General features: G+C 55.0%; 1 protein-coding gene across 50 annotated transcripts in view; it reads left to right on the forward strand.

The window, feature by feature from the left end:
- Nucleotides 1-23,063, forward strand: part of OBSCN (obscurin, cytoskeletal calmodulin and titin-interacting RhoGEF) — a 165,411-nt gene that overhangs the window by 73,840 nt on the left and 68,508 nt on the right. For 6 of the 50 annotated variants that reach the window (XM_078357091.1, XM_078357093.1, XM_078357100.1 and 3 more), the window contains 15 exons: nt 56-322; nt 3,364-3,636; nt 4,091-4,357; nt 5,322-5,588; nt 5,688-5,951; nt 6,243-6,506; nt 9,886-10,149; nt 10,504-10,767; nt 11,330-11,593; nt 12,145-12,408; nt 16,260-16,523; nt 17,049-17,930; nt 21,013-21,579; nt 21,923-22,186; nt 22,741-23,004. In XM_078357091.1, coding sequence (XP_078213217.1) covers nt 56-322; nt 3,364-3,636; nt 4,091-4,357; nt 5,322-5,588; nt 5,688-5,951; nt 6,243-6,506; nt 9,886-10,149; nt 10,504-10,767; nt 11,330-11,593; nt 12,145-12,408; nt 16,260-16,523; nt 17,049-17,930; nt 21,013-21,579; nt 21,923-22,186; nt 22,741-23,004 — 4,899 coding nt within the window. The remainder of the gene's footprint in view (nt 1-55; nt 323-3,363; nt 3,637-4,090; nt 4,358-5,321; nt 5,589-5,687; nt 5,952-6,242; nt 6,507-9,885; nt 10,150-10,503; nt 10,768-11,329; nt 11,594-12,144; nt 12,409-16,259; nt 16,524-17,048; nt 17,931-21,012; nt 21,580-21,922; nt 22,187-22,740; nt 23,005-23,063) is intronic. The other 44 variants (XM_078357104.1, XM_078357116.1, XM_035281182.3 and 41 more) reach the window with 30 other exon arrangements.

Below are 23,063 nucleotides of genomic sequence, written 5' to 3' on the forward strand. Positions count from 1 at the left end.
CGGGGTCTGTGCGGGCCTCACCCCCCACCTATTCTGCTTCCATCTCCCTGCCCAGAAAAAGCAAACCGCTTCACAGAGGAGCTGGCTGACCTGCAGGTGGAGGAGAAAGGCACAGCTGTGTTCACATGTAAGACGGAGCGCCCCGCAGCCACCGTGACCTGGCGCAAGGGCCCCTCGGAGCTTCGGGCCTCAGGGAAGCACCAGTTCAGCCAGGAGGGCCTGACCCTGCGGCTCACCATCAGCGCCCTGGAGAAGGCAGACAGCGACACCTACACCTGCGACATCAGCCAGGCCCGGACCCAGGCCCGGCTCCTGGTGCAAGGTGAGGGAGCCGAGTATGTGTGGCCCAGGCTTTGAATGGCACTGGAGACTTGGCGGTGGGCAGGCCCAGCTTCGGTTTCCTATCACGAGGGTAGTGGGGCGCTCCCTGGGTGACCGCTGAGGCTCCAGCGTAGCTGTAAACGAGCTGCCAGCCCTCACTTCCGCGTGTGTTTCTCCCACGTGCGCGGGTGCCTGGCCCCATGGGTGAGCTCTGCGTGTATCTACACATATGGCCTGTCACCCTTGTCCCAGAGGGACAGCCTGACTCGGCCGTGCCAGGCAGCCTCAGGTGCCCCCAGGGAAGAACTGACGGTCATTGGGGTTGTCATGGAGAGTTACACTGGCACTTAGTCTTTCTCTTGTTGCTTACAACAGAATACCTGAAACTGTGTCATTTATAAAGGAAAGTAATTTACTTCTTACAGCTCTGGAGACTGGGAAGTCCAAGGTCAAGGGCCACATCTGGTGAGGGTCCTTTTGCTTCAGGGACTCTCTGCAGAGTCCCCGGGAGGTGGCACATGGCATCCCATGGGGAGGGGGCTGAGGGTGCCAGCTCGGGCCTCTCTCTTCTTGTAAAGCCACCCTCCCATGACAGCGCTTTAACCCATTAAGCCATTGATCCGTGAATGGATTAATCCACTCCTGAGGCAGAGCCCACTCACCCAGTCCCTTCTTAAAAGCCCCACCTCTTTATGTTGCCACATTGGGGTTAAGTTTCAACGTGAGTGTCCAGGGGACACTCAGATCCTAGCAGGTGACTTTCTGATCTTACTGTTTGCCTCTATGGTTGAGGGGCAGGCAGAGTGAGAACTCTCCTTCTCTCCACACTGTAGATAAGAAAAAACTGAAGTTTTAGGCCGGGCGCGGTGGTTCACGCCTGTAATCCCAGCACTTTGGGAGGCCGAGGCGGGTGGATCACGAGGTCAAGAGATCGAGACCATCCTGGTCAACATGGTGAAACCCCGTCTCTACTAAAAATACAAAAATTAGCTGGGTATGGTGGCGCCTGCCTGTAATCCCAGCTACTCAGGAGGCTGAGGCAGGAGAATTGCCTGAACCCAGGAGGCGGAGGTTGCGGTGAGCCGAGAGCACCATTGCACTCCAGGCTGGGTAACAAGCGAAACTCTGTCTCAAAAAAAAAAAAAAAAGAAAAAACTGAAGTTTTAGTGGGTCCATGGCCAGGGCAAGGTCGTGGGGCACATTGGCATCAGGGCAGGCGAGGCCCAGCCCCCTCACCACAGCCTCCACTTGGCTCTGGAGTCCTGGGCTGGTGTCCGGACCTGAGTTTGCAGGTCCCTACTGGGGTCTGAGCACAGAGCGTTCACAGGGTCCCGTATATGAAAGGCCCAGCCTTGATCATCAGAGTAACACAAACCAGGGATTGTTAAGGATTTTTCCTCTGCAGCGGATTTGCTGATCCTGGTGAAAGCACAGTAAAGCTCCGTGATCTCAACTTGGTCCCCGTAGTTAATGTTTTTAAAAGCTATCAGAAGTGGCGCAGAGGCTCGCGCCTGTAATCCCAGCACTTTGGGAGGCTAGGAGTTTGAGACCATCCGGCCAACATAGTGAACCCTGTCTCTACTAAAAATACAAAAAGTTAGCCGAGTGTGGTGGTATGCCCCTGTAATCCCAGCTTCTTGGGAGGCTGAGGCAGGAGACGTGTGAACCCAGGAGGTGGCGGTGAGCCGAGATTGCCCCACAGCACTCCAGCCTGGGCGACAGTACCACAGTGCGAGAGTCTGTCTCAAGAAAAAAAAAGCCATCAAAAGTGAGAGTCATAAGATAACAAAAGTTTAACATGGCGGGGGGCCGTGGCTCAGGCCTGGAATCCCAGCACTCTGAGAGGCCGAGGTGAGTGGATCACAAGGTTAGGAGTTCAAGACCAGCCTGGCTAACATGGTGAAACCCCATCTCTACTAAAAATACAAAAATTAGCCGGGTGTGGTGGCGCACACCTGTAGTCCCAGCTACTTGGGAGGCTGAGGCAGAAGAATTGTGTGAACCCGGGAGACGGAGATTGCAGTGAACTGAGATCGCGCCACTGCACTCCAGCCTGAGCAACAGAGTGAGACTCCATCTTAAAAAAAAAAAAAAAGGTTTAACACATGAGGATGTGGGCCGGCCTGGTCAGGGAGGCCAAGCCGTTTCCGTGTGCGCCATCGGCTGATGAGAGCTTTTGTCTGTGTGCATGGCGGGGCTGGCTTCTGTGGAGTCATGCCTGCGGGGCACTGTGTACACAGTAGGAATCTGAATGCAGGGCCGGTCTTGATATTCATAAGCGGTTGTCTCTTACCATTCCCAATTCAACAGCCAAAAAGCCTCATTTCTAGGAATTCACATTTTCCATCTTCCAATCATTTGATTTAAATTTCAACACAACTGTAGCTTTCTTTTTTTTGAGACAGTCTTCCTCTGTCGCCCAGGCTGGAGTGCAATGGCGAGCCTTCGGCTCCCTGCAACTTCCGCCGCCCGGATTCAAGCGATTCTCCTGTCTCAGCCTCCTGAGCAGCTGGGATTACAGGCACGTGCCACCACGCCTGGCTAATTTTTTTGTATTTTTAGTAGAGACGGGGTTTCACCATGTTGGCCAGGATGGTCTCAATCTCCCGACCTCACGATCCGCCTGCCTCGGCCTCCCAAAGTGCTGGGATTACAGGCATGAGCCACCGCACCTGGCATATTTTTTTTCACACTCCTGTTTGATCTGTTACTAGAAGAGTTAATTTCATGGCACAATTGTAGTGACACACACAGCCGCATTGGCAGGTTTGGGAGTGGCCGCTTCTGGGAACACAGCTTGGAAAGAGGGCAGGACTGTGCTGGCCTGGTTCTCAGCAGGCTGTGGACTTGCCCAGCAAGCCTTGCAGAAGAACTCCCGAGGTGCAGAGAGGTGGGCTCGGGGCTCCGAGTGGCCCTCGAACAACTATCTTTGGACCGTTCAGCTCTGACCCACTTACTGTTTTTGGCGTTCCGTCCCTTGCTCTGTCCTGGGGAGCCTGCCCTGGACGGTGTGGGGCCCCTGAGCAGTGTGTGCCTTTGCAGGCCGGCGGGTGCACATCATCGAGGACCTGGAGGACGTGGATGTGCAGGAAGGCTCCTCTGCCACCTTCCGTTGCCGGATCTCCCCTGCCAACTACGAGCCTGTGCACTGGTTCCTGGACAAGACACCCCTGCATACGAACGAACTCAATGAGATCGAGGCCCAGCCCGGGGGCTACCACGTACTGACACTGTGGCAACTGGCGCTCAAGGACTCCGGCACCATCTACTTTGAGGCGGGTGACCAGCGGGCCTCGGCTGCCCTGAGGGTCACTGGTGGGTCGCATGCCCGCGTTGCCCACGTTGCTCAGGGCTGCAGCCAGGTGGAGAGGTGGACATAGCTCAGCCAAGTGCCTGGTGTCCCTGGGCTCACAGAGAAGGCCCCATTGGCTTTCTGTGGGGTGGGGGAGCTCGGAAGGCTGAATTGGGCTCTTTGGGGATGAATTCATCGGCGTGGTTTGCAGAACCGTGCTTGGCGTGGCCCGGGCCAGGCTGTATCCCCCGCAGGGCAGGAGCCCCCTCGCTGTGGTGAGGAGGTGATGGGGTCATTGTGGGGAGCCTGCCCTTCTCTCTGCACAGCCTGCTGCATGGCCCCAGTGCAAGGGTGGCTGGCGGGTGCCAAGCCAGGGTGTTCACTGGTTCACAGCGAGAGCCAGGGTTTCCCCATCAGCCCCTCCAGCGGCAGTGTGACAGCATCCCACATGCTCCTGCTTCTCTCTCTGCCCCCCAGAGAAGCCAAGCGTCTTCTCCAGAGAGCTCGCAGATGCCACGGTCACAGAGGGTGAGGACTTGACCCTGGCATGCGAAACCAGCACCCGCGACATCCCCGTGCACTGGACGAAGGACGGGAAGACCCTGCGGCCGTCCGCCCGGTGCCAGCTGAGCCACGAGGGCCAGCGGGCCCAGCTGATCATCACTGGGGCCACCCTGCAGGACAGCGGACGCTACAAGTGTGAGGCTGAGGGTGCCTGTAGCAGCTCTATCGTCAGGGTGCATGGTGAGCCCCAGCTGCCCGAAGCCCAGCCATGGGCCAGGCACCTGCAGCTCTCTTGTCAGGCTGCACCAGCTTCAGGGCAGGGTGTGTGCACCCACAGGGAGCCCGAAGCGGGAGGACCCAGGCTCCCGTGCATCCTGTTTGGGGTGCCCCCGGCCCCCATGTGCTTCCTGGCGTTTCCTGGCACCTGGTCCAGCCTGCTTGGCTCCTGCCCTGGCCTCTGGCCTCTGCCCCTGCAGGAGCCACCCTGCAGACCCTCTGCATTCCTGAAGGGCCATCCTTCTGCACGACTGTGTGGGTATCTCCCTTCTTATTTTTGAGTCGGAGTTTCGCCCTGTCACCCAGGCCGGAGTGCAGTGGCATGATCTCGGTTCACTGCAACCTCTGCCTCCTGGGTTTAAGCGATTCTTCTGCCTCAGCCTCCTGAGTAGCTGGGACTACAGGCATGTGCCACCACACCCAGCTAATATTTTTTGTATTTTTAGTAGAGATGGGGTTTCTCCTTGGGCAGGCTGTTCTTGAACTCTTGACCTCAGGTGATCCGCCCACCTCAGCCTCCCAAAGTGCTGGGATTATAGGCAAGAGCCACCGTGCCTGGCCCTAATCTCCCTTTTTAGGAGGTGCAGCCATGGTGGCTTAGGGCCCACCAAGACCTCATTTGACCTTACTTCCATTGTTCACAGCCACGCTCAGAGGTCTGGGCTAGGGCTTCCACCTGTGAATCTGGGGGCACAGGTCCCTGACACCTGCCTGTCTGTTCTCCCGCTTGATTCACCCTTTCTACCCCTCACCTTCAGAGCTGACCCTTTCCAGAAGTCCTGAGGTCCTTGCCAAAGACCCCACAGGAGAAGGGGGAGGCGGGCCTGCCGGCACCCTGCAGCCGATGTCCCCAGCCCTCCACCCCCTACTGGGACCCCTTGTGGACTTCAGAGCAGGGAGGGTGAGCTGAGCCCATGCCTGTCCGCAGCCCGGCCAGTGCGCTTCCGGGAGGCCCTGAAGGACCTGGAGGTGCTGGAGGGTGGTGCTGCCACACTGCGCTGCGTGCTGTCGTCTGTGGCCGCACCCGTGGAGTGGCGCTGCGGAGACAGTGTCCTGAGGTCAGGTGACAAATACAGCCTACGCCAGGAGGGCACCGTGCTGGAGCTGGTGGTCCGGGACCTGCGGCCACAGGATAGTGGGCTGTACTCATGCTCCTTCGGGGAGCAGACGACTTCTGCCACCCTCACAGTGACAGGTAAGCATCTCTGTCCACCCTACCCATGTGGCCCAGTGATGCCACCTCTGACATGGGAGCAAAGACGGTGCCCTCTGTGTCTGTCTGACCCTCCTGCAGCTTTGCCTGCTCAGTTCATTGGGAAACTGAGGAACAAGGAGGCCACGGAAGGGACCACAGCCACGCTGCGGTGTGAGCTGAGCAAGGCGGCCCCTGTGGAGTGGAGAAAGGGGTCTGAGACCCTTAGAGATGGGGACAGACACAGCCTGAGGCAGGACGGGGCTGTATGTGAGCTGCAGATCCGAGGCCTGGCCGTGGTGGACGCCGGGGAGTACTCATGTGTGTGTGGGGAGCAGAGGACCTCTGCCGTGCTCACTGTCAGGGGTGAGACCGTGTGTCCAGGGCCATGTCGGTGTCCAGTTCTTCACGTCTGCTGTCCCATTCCAGTCTCCCCGACTGTGCCATGCTCTTCCCAGCACACCACAGAATCCCTTCCTGCTTTCTGGGCTGTGGAAGGAACCAGGAGAACCCGGCATCTCTAGCCAGACTCCTGCCCTCCAGGCACCCTGGAGCATGTCCTGTGGGAGTTGTCTTATCCTCATCTCGCCATGGCCTGTTCCCCGGTGCTCCTCAGTGTCTGACCTCTTCTGCATCTGTCTGTCCATCCCTCCCCAGCCATGCCTGCCCACTTCATAGGAAGACTGAGACACCAAGAGGCCACAGAAGGGGCCACAGCCACGCTGCGGTGTGAGCTGAGCAAGGCGGCCCCTGTGGAGTGGAGGAAGGGGCGTGAGAGCCTCAGAGACGGGGACAGACACAGCCTGAGGCAGGACGGGGCCGTGTGTGAGCTGCAGATCCGTGGCCTGGCCGTGGTGGATGCTGGGGAGTACTCGTGCGTGTGTGGGGAGGAGAGGACCTCCGCCACGCTCACTGTGAAGGGTAATGACTGCCCCTGGCCACATGCACGGGTGGTTGTGTCTGAGCGGTATGCACATTCCTGCCCTGTGCCATGTCTGCGCTGTGGCCCTCCTTGTCTTTCTGTGTGTGGTTCCTTCATTCCTTCAGTAGGGATTTCCCACCTGCTGTGCATGACCCAACTCAGGGACAGGAAGACAGCAGAGAAGAGAGGGCCCTCCCAGCCCTACCGGGTCACAGGCAGAGACAGAGGATGTGGGGAGAACCAAATCATTGGAAGACTGAGATCACAGATCTTCTCTAGGGAGAGCCAAGTCATTACAAGATGAGATCATAGGTCTTCTGTGGGGTAAACACCAGGGAGGCAGTAAGGCACCCAGGAGGAGCACCAGGAGTAGAACACAGATGGGGGTGGGGGGTGCAGGTGGGCTGGTGGGCACAGCCAGGGGTGAGGGTCCACTGTGAGGATGAGGTGACGGGTGACTGTGGGGAGGGGGTGACGGGTGACTGGGGAGGGGGTGACGGGTGACTGTGGGGAGGAGGTGATGGCTGGGCGTGGGGAGGGGGTGGTGGGGTGACTGTGGGGAGGTGATATGTGGATGTGGGGAGGCGGTGATGCGTGGGCGCACGTGGGGAGGGGGTGATGCGCGGGTGTGCGTGGGGAGGGGGTGATGGGTGGGTGTGGGGAGGGGTTGATGGGTGGGTGTGGGGAGGGGGTGACGGGTAACTGTGGGGAGGGGGTGATGGGTGACTGGGGAGGGGTTGACGGGTGACTGGGGAGGAGGTGACGGGTGGGCGTGGGGAGGGGGTGATGCGTGGGCGTGGGGAGGAGGTGGTGGGATGACTGTGGGGAGGGGGTGATGCGTGGGCGTGGGGAGGGGGTGATGGGTGACTGTGGGGACCGGGTGACACGTGGGTGTGGGGAGGAGGTGACAAGTGACTGGGGAGGAGGTGGTGGGGTGACTGTGGGGAGGTGACGTGTGGATGTGGGGAGGTGGTGACGCGTGGGCCCACGTGGGGAGGGGGTGATGCACGGGTGTGCATGGGGAGGGGTGACGGGTGGGTGTGGGGAGGAGATGACGCGTGACTGTTGGGAGGAGCAGCCACAGTGGCTGTCACATGACAGCTAAGCAGAGCTGCTGTGTGATTTGGAGGAAGGGGCGAAGAGCTTTGGAGATGGGAGCTTTGACGAGGACTGGACGTCTGGAGCCCTGTGGCCTGCCTGTGGCAGATCCGGGGTGTCCTCGTGAGTAGGTGGTGGGAGTGGACTTCAGCCATGTTTGGGTCCCCAGGGAGGTGAGGCTGCAGAACTCACCCTGGGCCCTGGACCTCTCAGTCACAGCCAGGAGAGGCTTCTAGCCTCAAGCCACTGGTGTTCTCAGCGGAAGGGGCACAGCCCCACTTGCCTGGCCCCCTGTGTCCGTGGCCCATGGTCCCTTGTGGCTGATGGTGTGGTGTGGCGTGTGCAGGTGCTCGCTTCCATCAGGGAAAGCATGTGGGATAAAGCCTGCCCAGAGGGAGGGCCCGGGCACCTTCAAGGCAGCGCAGGGAAGGACTCCCTGGCTGAAGGGCTTTCTCACCCAGGACTCTGGTGGGCTCCACTCACACTGCAAGGAGGGATCCCTCAGGCCAGTGGAGGGGCAGGGTCTGGACGCCAGTGCCTGAAGTAGGTAGCTCCGGCCACAGGCACTGGTGTTGCAGACCTTTGTGGGAGGCCCGGCCGCCATGCTCCTCCAGTGGCATCAACAGAGCACAGCATCCGTGGCACGGAGGCATCACACCACATCACCAGGCTCGCCAGGATACCCACAAGGTCCATAGACTTCAGGCTCTGTGTCATGGCTGTGTAGCATTTTGGAGAGACAGAGACCGCAGGGCCCGGGGGCTCAGCTGCATCCTCCTCAGACCGGTGGCTGAAGAACAGATGACCAGGGTGGACCCCTGCCGGCTGCCTGAGGCAGTTGCTTCCAGAAGTGGGCGACTTCCGAGGGAGCTTCAGGCGATAGGTGCCCTGTGGTGCCTGCTCTGGTTCCTGCTGAGAGGGCGCCCTGCGTGCTGGACATTTCCACTGGACCCAGAAGCCCCGAGGATGCTCTGAGCCAAGGTTCCCCTGGGGGCCTCCAGGGGGCAGCTGGGCACTCTGAGGCCCCAGTCTCCATCTGGTGGGCTAGGAAGCCACCCAGCCCCAACGCACAGGACCCAGTGGCCCTCGTCTGTCCCTGTGATCCGTGGCTATCTCTATGTGCCTGGCTGGATGGCTCCTTCGTGTGTTCAGTTGGTGGTTTCTTATCTGCTGGACCCATGCACCAGGGCACCTGCCACCTGGGGTCCCTGCCTGTGTCATTAACACAGTGACAGTCAAGGTGGAAGGCGCACTCTTCTCCCTCCCAGCAGCAGGCTCCTTACCCCACAACTGCCCTGGGCTCTGGTCGCAGGAGCAGCAGGAACTGATGAGAAGCAGGAGCCTCGATGATTATGTGGAAAACTTTTAGGCAGTGGATTTTGTGTCTTTTTCCTCCAGCTATCCATCAGGATCCTGACCGGCTGCAGTGGCTCATGCCTGTAATCCTAGCGCTTTGGGAGTCTGAGGCAGGAGGATCACTTGAACCCAAGAGTTCCAGACTGACCTGGGCAACCCAGGACCCAGGGAGACCCCCTCTCTACAAAAAATACAAAAATTAGCTGGGTGTGGTGCTGTGCACCTGTGGTCTCAACTGCTCAGGAGGCTGAAGTGAGAGGACTGGTTGAAGCCACAAGTTTGAGGCTTCAGTGAGCTGTGATGGCAACACTGCCCTCCAGCCTGGGTGACACCCTGAGACCCTGTCTGAAAAAGAAAAAAATATGAAGCAACAATGAACCAGGGAGCCACAGCGTGGGGCCAGGGCTGCGGTGTGCTGTAACTGAGCACCAGGCTGGTCTTGGGCCCTGGAGCACCTCCCCATCTTGTGGGGCCTGTAGAACTGCGTGTCTGCCATCATTTTTGGGTCCTCGCTAGGATTTCCGCTCCTCCGTTTTCTCCGTGTGGGTGTGGCCAGTCTGTTCTCTGCTCCCAGGGCACTGTTTCCCATCCACGTGTCTGTGTGTTAATTTCTGGTTCCCTCCAGCGTGGGAGTGTGGCCTTGCTGAGTGTCCCCCGCTGTCTCCAGAGGGCCTCATGGTGTTTGTGTCCCTCTAGCCCTGCCAGCCTGGTTTATAGAAAGTATGAGGCCTGAGGATGCCTCAGCAGGGGCCCCGCCACAATGCTAATGGGCTGGACAGTGGGAGCTGCAGCGCACAGCCTGTGCTCAGCATGCCCAGGAGCGGCCGCGTTCAGATGGGTTCCCTGTCTTCTCTCTTCAACCATGTCCTGTGTCTTCTGTGGGCTCAGAGGGTGTGACTGTGGTCCTCTCTTTCTGATCCCCAGCCCTGCCAGCCAGGTTCACAGGGGGTCTGAGGAATGAAGAGGCCGTGGAAGGGGCCACAGCCACGCTGCGGTGTGAACTGAGCAAGGCAGCCCCCGTGGAGTGGAGAAAGGGGCCTAAGAACCTCAGAGATGGGGACAGGCACATCCTGAGGCAGGAGGGGATGAGGTGTGAGCTGCAGATCTGTGACCTAGCCATGGCGGACGCTGGGGAGTACTCGTGCGTGTGTGGGCAGGAGAGGACGTCAGCCACGCTCATTGTCAGGGGTAAAGATTGTGTGTGGCCTTGTGGACCTGTGGCATGGTGCCTACATGTCACCATGCCATCCTCATCTTCCAAATGTGGGAGAGCCCCTGTGGCAAACCCGGAGTTGTCTCTTCTCCACCTGGGGTCCTCCGTTGTCTGCCACCTCCCCGGCTTCTTGTCCTGGAGGTGTCCTCCCGCTCATCCCTCTGTGTTCTCTGTTCCTGCCAGTCCAGTTGCTCCCTCCTGTGTGATGTTCCTTTGCTCCTTCACACGTGGTCCTCTGGTGGTTTGTGTGGTTCCTTGTGGGTGCCCATGTCCCATCCAGAGTCGTCTAGACAGTCTGATGATCCCAGCGACTGCTTGGTCCTTCTCAGCCCTGCCTGCCAGGTTCATAGAAGATGTGAGAAACCAAGAGGCCAGAGAAGGGGCCACGGCCACGCTGCGATGTGAGCTGAGCAAGGCAGCCCCCGTGGAGTGGAGGAAGGGGTCTGAGACCCTCAGAGATGGGAACAGATACAGCCTGAGGCGGGACGGGACCAGGTGTGAGCTGCAGATCCGTGGGCTGTCCGTGGCAGACACTGGGGAGTACTCGTGCGTGTGTGGACAGGAGAGGACCTCGGCCACTCTCACCGTCAGGGGTAAAGGCCACATGTGGCTAAGGAGAGCCATCTTCTGGGGTCCATGTGTTGTTGTCATGCTGTCCATCTGTGCTTTCCCCACGCTCTCTCCCTGCAGCTGCGGCACTCTCTTCCCATCACTCCAGAGTCCCCTCCAGCCTCCAGAGCTGTTGTAGGAACCAGGAGAAACTGGCCCTGCAGCCAGCTCCCACCCCATGTACCTGCACGGATGGGTTCTGTCATGTTGTCCTGTTGGCGTCTGTGCCTTGCCCTTCATGCTGCCTAACCCTCCCCCACAGAGTGCTCCCAAGGCTCTCATGGTCTTTGTGTGTGTCTGACATCTTCTGGCTCTGGCAGCCAGAGTTACATAAAGTATGAGGCCTCAGGAGGCCACAGAAGGAGCCACAGCAACAGTGCTGACGGGCTGGAGTGTGGGAAGCCCCTGTCCGCAGCCTGTTCTCAGCACACCTCCATGTGGCCTATGTCCAGTTGGGTTCTGTGTCTTCTCTGTGCCATCCGTGTTTTGTCTCTTCCACGTGCTCAGAGAGCATGAGTGTGTTCATATATTCTGACCCTCCCCCAGCTCTACCCATCAAGTTCACAGAGGGACTGAGGAACAAAGAGGCCACAGAAGGGGCCACAGTCACGCTGCAGTGTGAGCTGAGCAAGGTGGCCCCCGTGGAGTGGCAGAAGGGGCATGAAACCCTCAGAGATGGAGACAGACACAGCCTGAGACAGGACGGGGTCAGGTGTGAGCTGCAGATCCGTGGCCTGGTGGTGGAGGACACTGGGGAGTACCTGTGTGTGTGCGGGAAGGAGAGGACCTCAGCCACACTCACCGTCAGGGGTAAAGGCCACATGCGGCCAGGTGGTGCCGTGCTCGTGTCCACGTGTTCATTTGACACGTCTGTCTCTGCCCATGCTGCATTCTCTCCCTGTGTCTGTGCCGGCCTGTGTCCGTAACTGCGCAGGTGTCTTCCAGCCTTCGGCGCTGCTGTAGGAAGCAGGAGGAAGCAGGCTCTCCAGCTGGCCTTTACTGCGTGCCTCCAAGGGCTCTGTTGATATTGTCCCGTTGAATTCCATGTCTTCCATCCTGTCGTATTCTGTCCCCTGATGTTCTCCAGATGATCTGATGTTCTCATGTGTTTCTGGCCCCCTCTGGACCTGCATGCCAGAGACTCCTATAAAGGCTGAGGTGTGAGGAGGCCCCTGGAGGAGCCGTGGCCAGGTGCTGTGCAGCCAGTACTGAGGAAGCCCCAGTTCACAGCCTGTGCTCAGCACGCCTGTGTGGCCTGTGCCCAGTTGGGTTCTGTGTTTTGTCTGTGCCCTCCACGTCCTTCCTGTCTCTTTCGTGTGCTCAGAGAAGATGATCATATCTGTGTCTTCTGACCTCCCCAGCCCTGCCTTCCAAGTTCATAGAGGGTCTGAGGAATGAAGAGGCCACAGAAGGGGCCACGGCCATGCTGCGGTGTGAGCTGAGCAAGGCGGCCCCCGTGGAGTGGAGGAAGGGCTGTGAGAGCCTCAGAGATGGGGACAGATTCAGCCTGAGGCAGGACGGGACCAGGTGTGAGCTGCAGATCCGTGGGCTGTCCGTGGCAGACACTGGAGAATACTTGTGTGTGTGTGGGCAGGAGAGGACATCGGCCACACTCACCATCAGGGGTAATGACCACATGTGGCCACCTGAGTGGCTCCTGTGTCCTCCCACCTAACCCACGTGGTCTCTGCTCTCCCAGCGCTTCTTGATACCAGTGTCATCTCATTCAGTCACTCGCCTGTGTGACACATCCCTCAAATGCACGTGGAGCCCACCTGGATCACCTAATCTAAGGCCTGCGAATATGGACTCCAGGGGTGAATGAGGCAGGGACCCAAAGGAGAACCCCACAGACAGACATCAGGGTACAAGAGAGTTGCTGGGGCTGCTGGTGTCTTGCTGGTACCTGCACTTAGGCGTGGGCTCCGGGGCCTGAGGCCTAGGGGCTCCGCTGATGGACGTGCACAGTAGGGTTGGGGGCTCAGCAAGGAGGTGGTCAGGCCAGGTCCCCCTAAATCTGCCGAGAGTGTTTGTTCCCTGTGGTCACGCCAGGCTCCTGAAGGACGGCAGGCGCAGCAGAACACTGCATCTGAGTGGTTTCGCAGCGGATGATTCTTTTCTCAGACTTCCGGAGTCTGAAATTCCAAGATCAAGGAGTCACTCTGACATTGTGAAGTACTGAGGGTTAGGACTCAGTTCAGGCCATGACGTTTCACCCTCTGGCTTCCCACAATCAATGACCTTCTAACATGCAGAATGCATTTCCTCCTTCCTAACAGCCTGTAATCGTAGCCCATTCCAGCATCAACTCCAAGTGCAAATCTCATGTGAACGTTATCACCTAATTCAAATGTGCAGGAGGGGGAGTCTGACTTGTCCTGAGGCAGAATTCTTCAATTGTGAAGTGTGAAACCAGACAAGTCTTGTGCTTCCAAAATGCAGTGGTGCAGACATAGGATAGACATTCCTGGTTCAAGAGGGGGAAAGTTGGAGAGAAAAAAGGGTCATGGGTCTTATGCAGGCCTGAAACTAGCAGAGCAAATTTACTAGATTTTAAGGCCAGTGATTGGGGATGATGGCTCACGTCTGTAATGCTAGTACTTTGGGTGGCCGAGGCAGGAGGATTACTTGAGGCCAGGCATTCTAGACCAGCCTGGAAAGTATAGCAAGACCCCTTTTCTTAAAAAAAAAAAAAATTTTTTTTAAATTAGGTGTAGTGATGCATACCTGGGGTTCCAGCTACTAGGGAGGCTGAGGCAGGAGGACCACTTGAGCCTGAGAATTTGAGGCTGCAGTGAGCTATAATTGTGTCACTGCACTCCAGCCTGAGTGACAGTGAGACCCCCATCTCTATTTTTTTTTAAAGCCTGAAAAATAATTCTCTTTGACTTAATTCCCAGTCCTCCATGCCAACCAGAGATTGGTGGTCCCCAACCTCTCAGACCTGGGTGACATCTTACCCACTCATCTCTGGGCAACAGCCTCTCCCCCCGGTTCTGGACAGAGGAGGCCCTGACCCCTGCACCTCTAGTGGCAGTGGCAGCCCTGCTGAGGCCCTTGGGGCCATTCTTCCATTTTCTTGGAGGATAAGACATGTTTGCAGCCATATATTGATATTAGCTCATTCTGTAGAATCCCATAAGTCTGACAGCCTTCTTTCATTTTATGCCACCTCAATCCAGTTCACTCCAATTTGCTTGTATAAGATTATCAGAAACTGGCCGGGCGTGCTGGCTCAAGCCTGTAATCCCAGCATTTTGGGAGGCCGAGGTGGGTGGATCATGAGGTCAAGAGATCGAGACCATCCTGGTCAACATGGTGAAACCCCGTCTCTACTAAAAATACAAAAAAAAAAAATGTGCCTGTAATCCCAGCTACTCAGGAGGCTGGAGCAGGAGAATTGCCTGAACCCAGGAGGCGGAGGTTGCGGTGAGCCAAGATCGCGCCATTGCACTCCAGCCTGGGTAACAAGAGCGAAACTCCATCTCAAAAAAAAAAAAAAAAGATGATCAGAAATTGAATTGTCCTTCCATGCAATTCCTGGAGGTTCACACCATCAGATAAGAGGCTCTTCCAGATAACTGCCTCTCTATTCCTGGCTTCTGATGAGATGACTAAGTGGATCCATCCATCGCACACCTGGTGCTTCAGCGAATGGTTGTCTAGCCACACCCTCGACGTTCTCTTCGGAACACAGTGTCTCATTTTTTACCATGTGGATAGGCTGAAACATTTCCAAAGCTCCTTTTTTTTATTTACAGTTCCTCTTCAATTTATTTCCCTCCTCTTGCACTTTTCTCTAAGCAGCAAAGAAAACAGGCTGCACCTTCAACACTTCACTTAGAAATCTCAGCTAAATATGCAAAATTTAGCTGTTTATCAGTCCTGCCTTCCACACACAACAACACAATTTGGACACGTTCTTTGCCACTTAAGAATGAGGATGACCTTTCCAGTAACCTGTTCTTTATTTCCATCTGAGGTCTGACCAGAAGCACCTTGAATGTCCGTCTTTGCGTGGACAGGTTGTTGATAGCAATCTAGGTTTTTTTCCAACATGCGCTTCAAATATCCAGCCTCTACCCACTACCCAGTTCCAAAGCAACTTCCACATTTTTAGATAATTGTTACAATGGCACCCAACTCCAGGTATCAATATTCTGTTAGTTTTCTGACTAGAAGTCTGAGATAAAGTGTTAGGTTGACTCCCTCTGAGGCTTCTCTCCTTGGCTTGCTGATGCAGTCTTCTGTTTCTCATGGGGTCGCCCCTCCATGTGTGTCTGTGTCCTAATACCCTCTTTTTTTTTTTGAGACGGAGTTTCGCTCTTGCTACCCAGGCTGGAGTGCAATGGCGCGATCTCGGCTCACTGCAATCTCCGCCTCCTGGGTTCAGGCAATTCTCCTGCCTCAGCCTCCCGAGCAGCTGGGATTACAGGCACGCACCACCGTGCCCAGCTAATTTTTTGTAATTTTAGTAGAGACGGGGTTTCACCATGTTGACCAAGATGGTCTCGATCTGTTGACCTCGTGATCCACCCGCCTCGGCCTCCCAAAGTGCTGGGATTACAGGCTTGAGCCACCGCGCCCGGCCCTAATACCCTCTTTTTATGAGGACACCAGTCATATTGGATTAGGGCATGCCCTGATAACCTCATTTAATGTTAGTTACCACTTTAAAGGCCCCGTCTTTAATACAGTCACATTCTGAGGTTCTAGAGGTTAGATTTGAACATAGGAATTTGGGGGGGCGCAATCACATCATAACCGAGGGTAATCAGGATGGGCCTCGGTTTGTTGTAGCTTGTGAGCTCTCACTCTGCCTGGAGTCAGGAGGGAAGAGAGGACGGCAGGTTGAAGAGTCAGAGTTGTGGTGTAGAAGCCACATCTGGAGTCTGTTGTGGGTTTCGGTGATTGAGCCAAGGCGATGTGTATCGAGTAAGGTCAGGACAGGAGTGAGGTGGAGACCACAGGGCCTTGTGTGGGCTGGGATGGTGGGCAGTGAGCCCAGGAATGCCCATTCAGGAGCAGTGCCAGATGGACGCCCTGCTTGGGATGAGTATCTCCTGTATGAGAATGGGAGGCAGGCATCAGGGCAGGGAGGTGCCTCCTATGAGGCTGGCGGGGGTGGGGTGGAGGGAGAGGGAGAGAGGGAGGGAGGGAGGGAGGGAGGGAGGAGAGAGAAGAGAGATCTGCATCACATTACTGCATATGTGGGTTGCAAGTTGGAGTCTTTCTTCCTAGTAATGAATGGGATATGTGTAGGACAAGCTGCCTTTTGAGAAGAGATGCAGGATGGAGCCATCTCCCAGCTAGTCCGTACCTCAGAGGAGAACGCAGGAAGACCTCACTCTCATGCAGCTTTCGGTCCTCCTTATCCCATGTCCGAGGGATCTCCTATTTCCCTCTTGGATGTTGAGGTGTGTCCCTCAGATCCTCCAGAGGGTTTGATGACTTCTGTCCATGTGACCCTTCCTAGCCCTGCCTGCAAGATTCACTCAAGATCTGAAGTCCATGGAGGCCTCAGAAGGGGCCACGGCTGTGCTGCAGTGTGAGCTGAGCAAGGTGTCCCCTGTGGAGTGGAAGAAGGGGCCTGAGACCCTCAGAGATGGGAGCAGATACAGCCTGAAGCAGGACGGGACGAGGTGTGAGCTGCACATCCACAGCCTGGCTGTGGCTGATGCTGGGGAATACTCGTGCATGTGTGGACAAGAGAAGACCTCAGCCATGCTCACCGTCAGGGGTAAAGTCCACATGTCCAGAGCCACATTCTGGTGTCCCGTTGTTCACTTCCTGTTGTCAATCTCTGCTCACTGCACGGTCTCCCCCAGACTGCCACACTCTTTACATCATGCCCCGCTGTCCCTTCCAGCTTCTTGGGCTGCTGAAGGAACCAGAAGAAACACATGTACATCCAGATTCCCACCCCTGTGATACCGCGGGCCCTGTCCTATCGGATTGTGTCTGTCCTTCATTTTGTCATGTCCTGTCTACCAGCGCTTTCAAGGAGTCTAACATTCTTGTTTTATGACCCTCTCTGGCCCTATGTGACAGATTCATGGTATCTCTGAGGCCTGAGGAGCCCATGAAGGGGCCATGACTATGGTGTTACCAGGCTGCACTGTGAGAGAATCTACAGCCTGTGCTTGGCATGCCCTACGTGTGGCCTGTGTTCAGTTGGGTTTCTGTCTTCTCTGTGCCATCTGTGTCTTGTCTCTTTCATGTGCTCAGTGTAATTGTGTCCCTGTCTTTCTGATCCCTTCACCAGCCCTGCCTGCCAGGTTCACAGAGGGTCTGAGGAATGAAGAGGCTGTGGAAGGGGCCACAGCCACACTGCAGTGTGAGCTAAGCAAGGCAGCCCCTGTGGAGTGGAGGAAAGGCCTCAAGGCTCTCAGAGATGAGGACAGATACAGCCTGAGACAAGACGGGGCCATGTGTGAGCTGCAGATTCACAGCCTGGCTATGGCAGATACTGGGGTGTACTCATGTGTGTGTGGGCAGGAGAGGACCTCAGCTACACTCACTGTCAGGGGTAAAGACCACATGGGCTTGTGGCTTGGTGTATACGCCTCTCTCTGTCACCGCCTTCTGCCTCCAAATATGGCACAGTTCCTGTGGCAACCCTGTGATTATCTGTTCTTTACCTGGGGCCCTCTAGATATCTCCCACCCCCCACCCCTGTCTCATCAGGAGATGTCCTCCTGCTCATGCATATCCCTGTGTATTCTCTGTGCCTCCTGGGCCATTTGCCTTCTCACTGTTTGTTCATTGCTCATCTTGCTGTGGTCCTTTGGTGGTTTATGTGGCTCCTTATTAGTGTCCATGCCCTGTCCAAAGAATCCTCCAGACAGTCTGAAGATGTCAGTGACTGTTTGGTCCTTCTCAGCCCTGCCTGCCAGATTCGTAGAGGATATGAGAAGCCAGAAGGCCACAGAAGGTGCTACAGTCACCCTGCAATGTGAGCTGAGCAAGGCGGCCCCTGTGGAGTGGAGAAAGGGGCCCAACACCCTCACAGATGGGGACAGATACAGCCTGAGGCAGGATGGGACCAGGTGTGAGCTGCAGATTCGTGGCCTGGTCATAGCAGATGCCGGAGAATACTCGTGCATATGTGGGCAGGAGAGGACCTCAGCCACACTCACCATCAGGGGTAAAGACCACATGTGGCCACCTGAGTGACATGTCTTCCCCCACCTAACCCACATGGTCTGTGCTCTCCTAGTGTCTCTAAATGTCGTTGACATCTTATTCAGTCACTCATCTGTGTGGTCCATCCCAAAAATGCACACTGAGAACCCACTTGAATGGCCTAATCCAGGACCTGGACATACAGACCCCAGAGATGAATAGTGCAGGGTCCCCAGGAGGCACCAGCAGACAGGTGCCAAGATCCAGGAGAGCTATGTGGGGCCCCTGCCATTTTACAAGGGCCTGTGGATGTGCACCAGCTCTTGGGCCCCAGGCATGGAGGTCAGGAAATGTATGTTCTTAGACATAGCAATAGGTTCAGGCCAGGTGCCTCTTCAATCTGGCGAGTATTGTCATCAATCTTTGTGGTCATTCCAAGCTTCTAAAGGAGTGTTGTCTTCATCTGCTCAGGCTGACATAACAAAGCACTGCAGACAGCATGGCTCAAACAACAGAGATTTATTTTCTCAGAAGTATGGGGCTGAAATCACAAGATCGAGGTGTCAGCCCCTCTTGTAGACAGCTGTCTTCTCGTGTCTTCACATGGTTGTCCCTCTGGGTGCATATATGTGGCTTAACCTCTCTTTATAAGGGCACCAGTCACACTGGATTTGGGCCCATGTAACAACCTCATTTTACCTTTCAATGATCATCTTTAAACACAGTGACATTCTGAGGTGTACTAGGGGTTAGGACTTCAATATATGCATTTTTCTGAGGCACAATGCAGACCATAACACTCCACCCCCGGATTCTGAAAATTCATGGCTGCCTCACATGCAAAATATGTTTACTTCTTCCTGACAGTCCCAGCTCTTAACGAGTTTCAGCACCAACCAGTCCAAATGGCCTCTAAATACCATCTGAGTCAACTGAGGGAGACTCAACCTGAGGCAAAATTTTTCTTCATTTGTGAAATCAAGACAAGTTATTTGCTTTGAAGTCACAATGGTGGGACAGGCATAGGATGGACATTCTTAGGGAGAAACTGGAAAGGAAAAATGAGTCATGGGTCCCAAGCAAGGTGTAACCCAGCAGGACAAATATCGTTAGGTTTTAACACTTTGGCTTAATGCCCTGTCCTCTCGACCCAACAGGGTTGCAGTTCTACCCTCTCAGCCCTGAGTGGAGGTATCTGGCTCTCTAATTGAGGAGAAGACATCCTTACTCCCAGGCCTGTGCCCTCTAGCCCCTGGTTATACTGCCATTCCTGTCAACCTCTGAACCAGCTTTTGGGTCATTATTCCTTTTTCTTGCAGAATATCATGCTTATATCCAGGTAGCTCTATTGGCCCATCCTGTAGATTCTTAGAAGTCTGACAGCCTTCCTTCATTTGTCCCATCTCTGTTCCAGTCAGTTCAAGCTAGCAGCATTTCCTCTGCTCTAAAGATCTCAGAAACCTTGTCCCATGTGATCCATATGGGTGAAACCCACCAGACAAGAGAGTTCTCCACAGACCTTTCCTTGATCATCTCATTTCTATTAATGGTTTCTGCTGAGAGGGCTGGATGGATCCATAAACCACATACCTGATTTGTGTAGCAAATGGTTGTCCAGCCTTGATACTCTCCCCAGAACATGCTTTCTCATTTTTTTGCAGTATGTATAGACTGCAAATTTGTCTATATCTTCAAGCTCTGGTTCCTTTTTGCTTAACAATTCCTTTTTGAATTTATCTTTCTCCACTCGCATTTTCATATTGGAGAGAAACCAGGCTAAGCTTTCAATTCTTTGCTTAGAATCTCCCCCAGCTTTGTTGTTTGCAAGTCCTGCCTTCCACAAAATGCTAGAATAAAATTTGACCAGGTTCTCGGTCACTTTATAACCATGATTGTCTTTCTCCAGTTCTTAAGAACATACCCCATTGTCATCTGAGGCTTGACCAGAATCACTTAAAACCCATGTCTTCACCAACAATTGCTGCCTGGCAAACACTGTTTTTTGCTATGCACCTAAAATATATTTCAACCACTTCCCATTACCCAATTGTAAAGCCACATTCATGTTTGTTACTTTGGCACCCCACTCCTGGTACCAAAGTTTGAATTTGTTTGCTTGGAATGCCATAAAGAAAGTATCATAGACTGGGAGGTATAAATAACAGAAATTTATTTCCTCACCATTCTAGAGGCTAGATGTTTGAGATCCAGGTGTCAGTAGGGTTGGCTCCTTCTGAGGCCTCTCTTCTTGGCTTGTAGACACTGTTTTCTCTGTGTCTTCACTGGTCCTTGTAAGGGAAGCATTTATATTGGATTAGATGCCACCCTTATGATCCCATTTAGCATTAATTACTCCTTTAAAGGCTCTATCTCAAAAATAGTTGTATTCTGAAATAGTGGAAGTTAGGACTTCAACATTTGACTTTTGTGGAAGCACAACCTATAGCAGGCTTTGGCTATGTAATTGGGTTGGGTTTTGCTCTGCTAACTTGTGAGCCCTCTGCCTAGAGTCAGGAGGGAGGAGAGAATGGTAGATTGGAGGTTCAGAGAGGTGTAGTTAGAGGCCACATCTGATATCTGCTGTGATCTAGGTGATATGAGCCAGGGTAGTATGTGGGAATGTGGATTCAGTAGGGTCAGACCAGGAGCATATCGGATGGAGGCAGCAGGACCTGTGTGGGCTGGGCTGTTGTATGGTGAGCCCCGGTATATCTGGGATGGAAGCTCTGTCTGCTCAGACTGTCTCGTGTGAGGGATGACAATGGGACAGTGGATGTTGGGACCTGAAGATGCCTCCTGTGTCATCATGGAGAGATGTCCATCACATTATTGCATATGTGGGTTGCAAGTTGGAGGAGCCTGTCTTGCTTCCCCATAATGAAAGTTCACAGGTAGGACAAGATGCCCTTTGAGAAGAGATCCAGGATGGAGCCCATCTCCAAGTCAGTCTGCACCTCACAGGCAGAATGTAGGAAGATCTCACTGTCAGATGCATTTTGGGCCACTTTCTCCAGCCTTCCTGCTTCTTTCTCCTTGGATGTTCAGGTGTGTCCCTCAGATCCTCCAGAGGGTTTGATGGCTTCTGTCCAGGTGACCCTTCCTAGCCCTGCCTGCCAGCTTCACTCAAGATCTGAAGACCAAGGAAGCCTCAGAAGGGGCCATGGCTGTGCTGCAGTGTGAGCTGAGCAAGGTGGCCCCTGTAGAGTGGAAGAAGGGACCTGAGACCCTCAGAGTTAGGGACTGTGTTCCCTGTTCCTCCTGTGCCATGTGCTTTCTCACACTCTGTACCTTTGCTCATTCTGCCGTGGTTCTTGGTGGTTTGTGTGGCTCCTTGTGTGTGTCTGTGTCCTGTCCACAGAGTCCTCCAGACAGTCTGATGATCTCAGTGACTGCTTGGTCCTTCCCAGCCCTGCCTGCCAGATTCATAGAAGATGTGAGAAACCAAGAGGCCGGAGAAGGGGCCACGGTTGTGCTGCAGTGTGAGCTGAGCAAAGCGGCCCCCGTGGAGTGGAGGAAGGGGTCTGAGACTTTCAGAGATGGGGACAGATACAGCCTGAGGCAGGAAGGGACGAGGTGTGAGCTGCAGATTCGTGGCCTGGCTATGGAGGATACTGGAGAGTATTTGTGTGTGTGTGGGCAGGAGAGGACCTCAGCGACACTCACTGTCAGGGGTAAAGATATGGTGTGGTCATGTGGACTTGTGGCTTGGGATCTACATGTCTCTGTCACCACTTTCTGCTTCCATATGTGGCACTTCTGTGGCAACCCTGAGGTTGTGCGCTAACTGGGGTCCTCTGGTTATTTCCTTCTCATCAGGAGACATCCTCCTATTCATGCCCATCCCTGTGTGTTCTCTGTTCCTTCTGGGCCACCTGCCTTCTCACCCTTGGTACATTCATTTGCTCATTCTGCTGTGGTCCTTTGGTGGTTTGTGTGGCTCCTTGTGTGTGTCTGTGACCTGTCCACAGAGCCAACCAGATAGTGTGATCTCAGTGACTGCTTGGTCCTTCCCAGCCCTGCCTACCAGATTCATAGACAACATGACAAGCCAGGAGGCCACAGAAGGGGCCATGGCCACGCTGCAGTGTGAACTGAGCAAGGCAGCACCCGTGGAGTGGAGGAAGGGACCTGAAATCCTCCGAGATGGGGACAGATACAGCCTGAGGCAAGACGGGACCAGGTGTGAGCTGCAGATTCGTGGTCTGGCTGTGGCAGATGCTGGGGAGTACTCATGCGTGTGTGGGCAGGAGAGGACCTCAGCCACACTCACCATCAGGGGTAAAGATCACATGTGGCCAAGTAAAGCCACATTGTGGTGTGCCAGTATTGACCTCATCCCATCTATCTCCACTCATTCCGTGTTGTCTCCCTGTGTGCATGTCACCCTGTTCCCATAATTGCACAGAATCCCTTCCAGCCTCCTGGGCTGTTGTGGAAACCAGGAGAAAGCAGCATCTCCAGCCTGCTCCCACCTGTGTACAAGCATGGGTTCAGTCACATTGTCCTATTGGCTTCTGTGTGTTGTTCTCCATTCCCTTGTATTCTGTCCACCAAAGTGCTCCAGAAGATCTGATTTCCACATGCATCTGGCCCTCTCTAGCTCTTTGTTTACCAGATTGATACAAAGACTGAGGTGTGAGGTGGCCACGGAGGGGCCATGGTTATGTGCTGTACAGCTTGGACTGAGGGAAGCCACAGTGCATAGCCCGTGGTCAGCACATCCTGACATGGCTCATGTCCATTTGGGTTCTGTGTCTTTTTTATGTTGTCCATGTTCTATCTCTTCTGTGGGCTCAGAGGCATGAATGTGTCCATATCTTCTGACCTCCCAGCCCTGCCTGCCAAGTTCACAAAAGGTCTGAGGAATGAAGAGGCCACAGAAGGGTCCATGGCCACGCTGCAGTGTGAGCTGAGCAAGGCGGCCCCTGTGGAGTGGAGGAAGGGACCTGAAATCCTCAGAGATGGGGACAGACACAGCCTGAGGCAGGACGGGTCCAGATGTGAGCTTCAGATCCGTGGCCTGGCTGTGGCAGATGCCGGGGAGTACTCATGCATGTGCGGGCAGGAGAGGACCTCAGCTCTGCTGACTGTTAGGGGTAAAGGTCCTGTGTGGCTGGGTGTTTATGTTATCTCTGCAGATAACTTGGTGTTTACA

The sequence above is a fragment of the Callithrix jacchus genome, chromosome 19 (genome assembly GCF_049354715.1).
Source record: "Callithrix jacchus isolate 240 chromosome 19, calJac240_pri, whole genome shotgun sequence".
NCBI classification, from domain to species: Eukaryota; Metazoa; Chordata; class Mammalia; order Primates; family Cebidae; genus Callithrix; species Callithrix jacchus.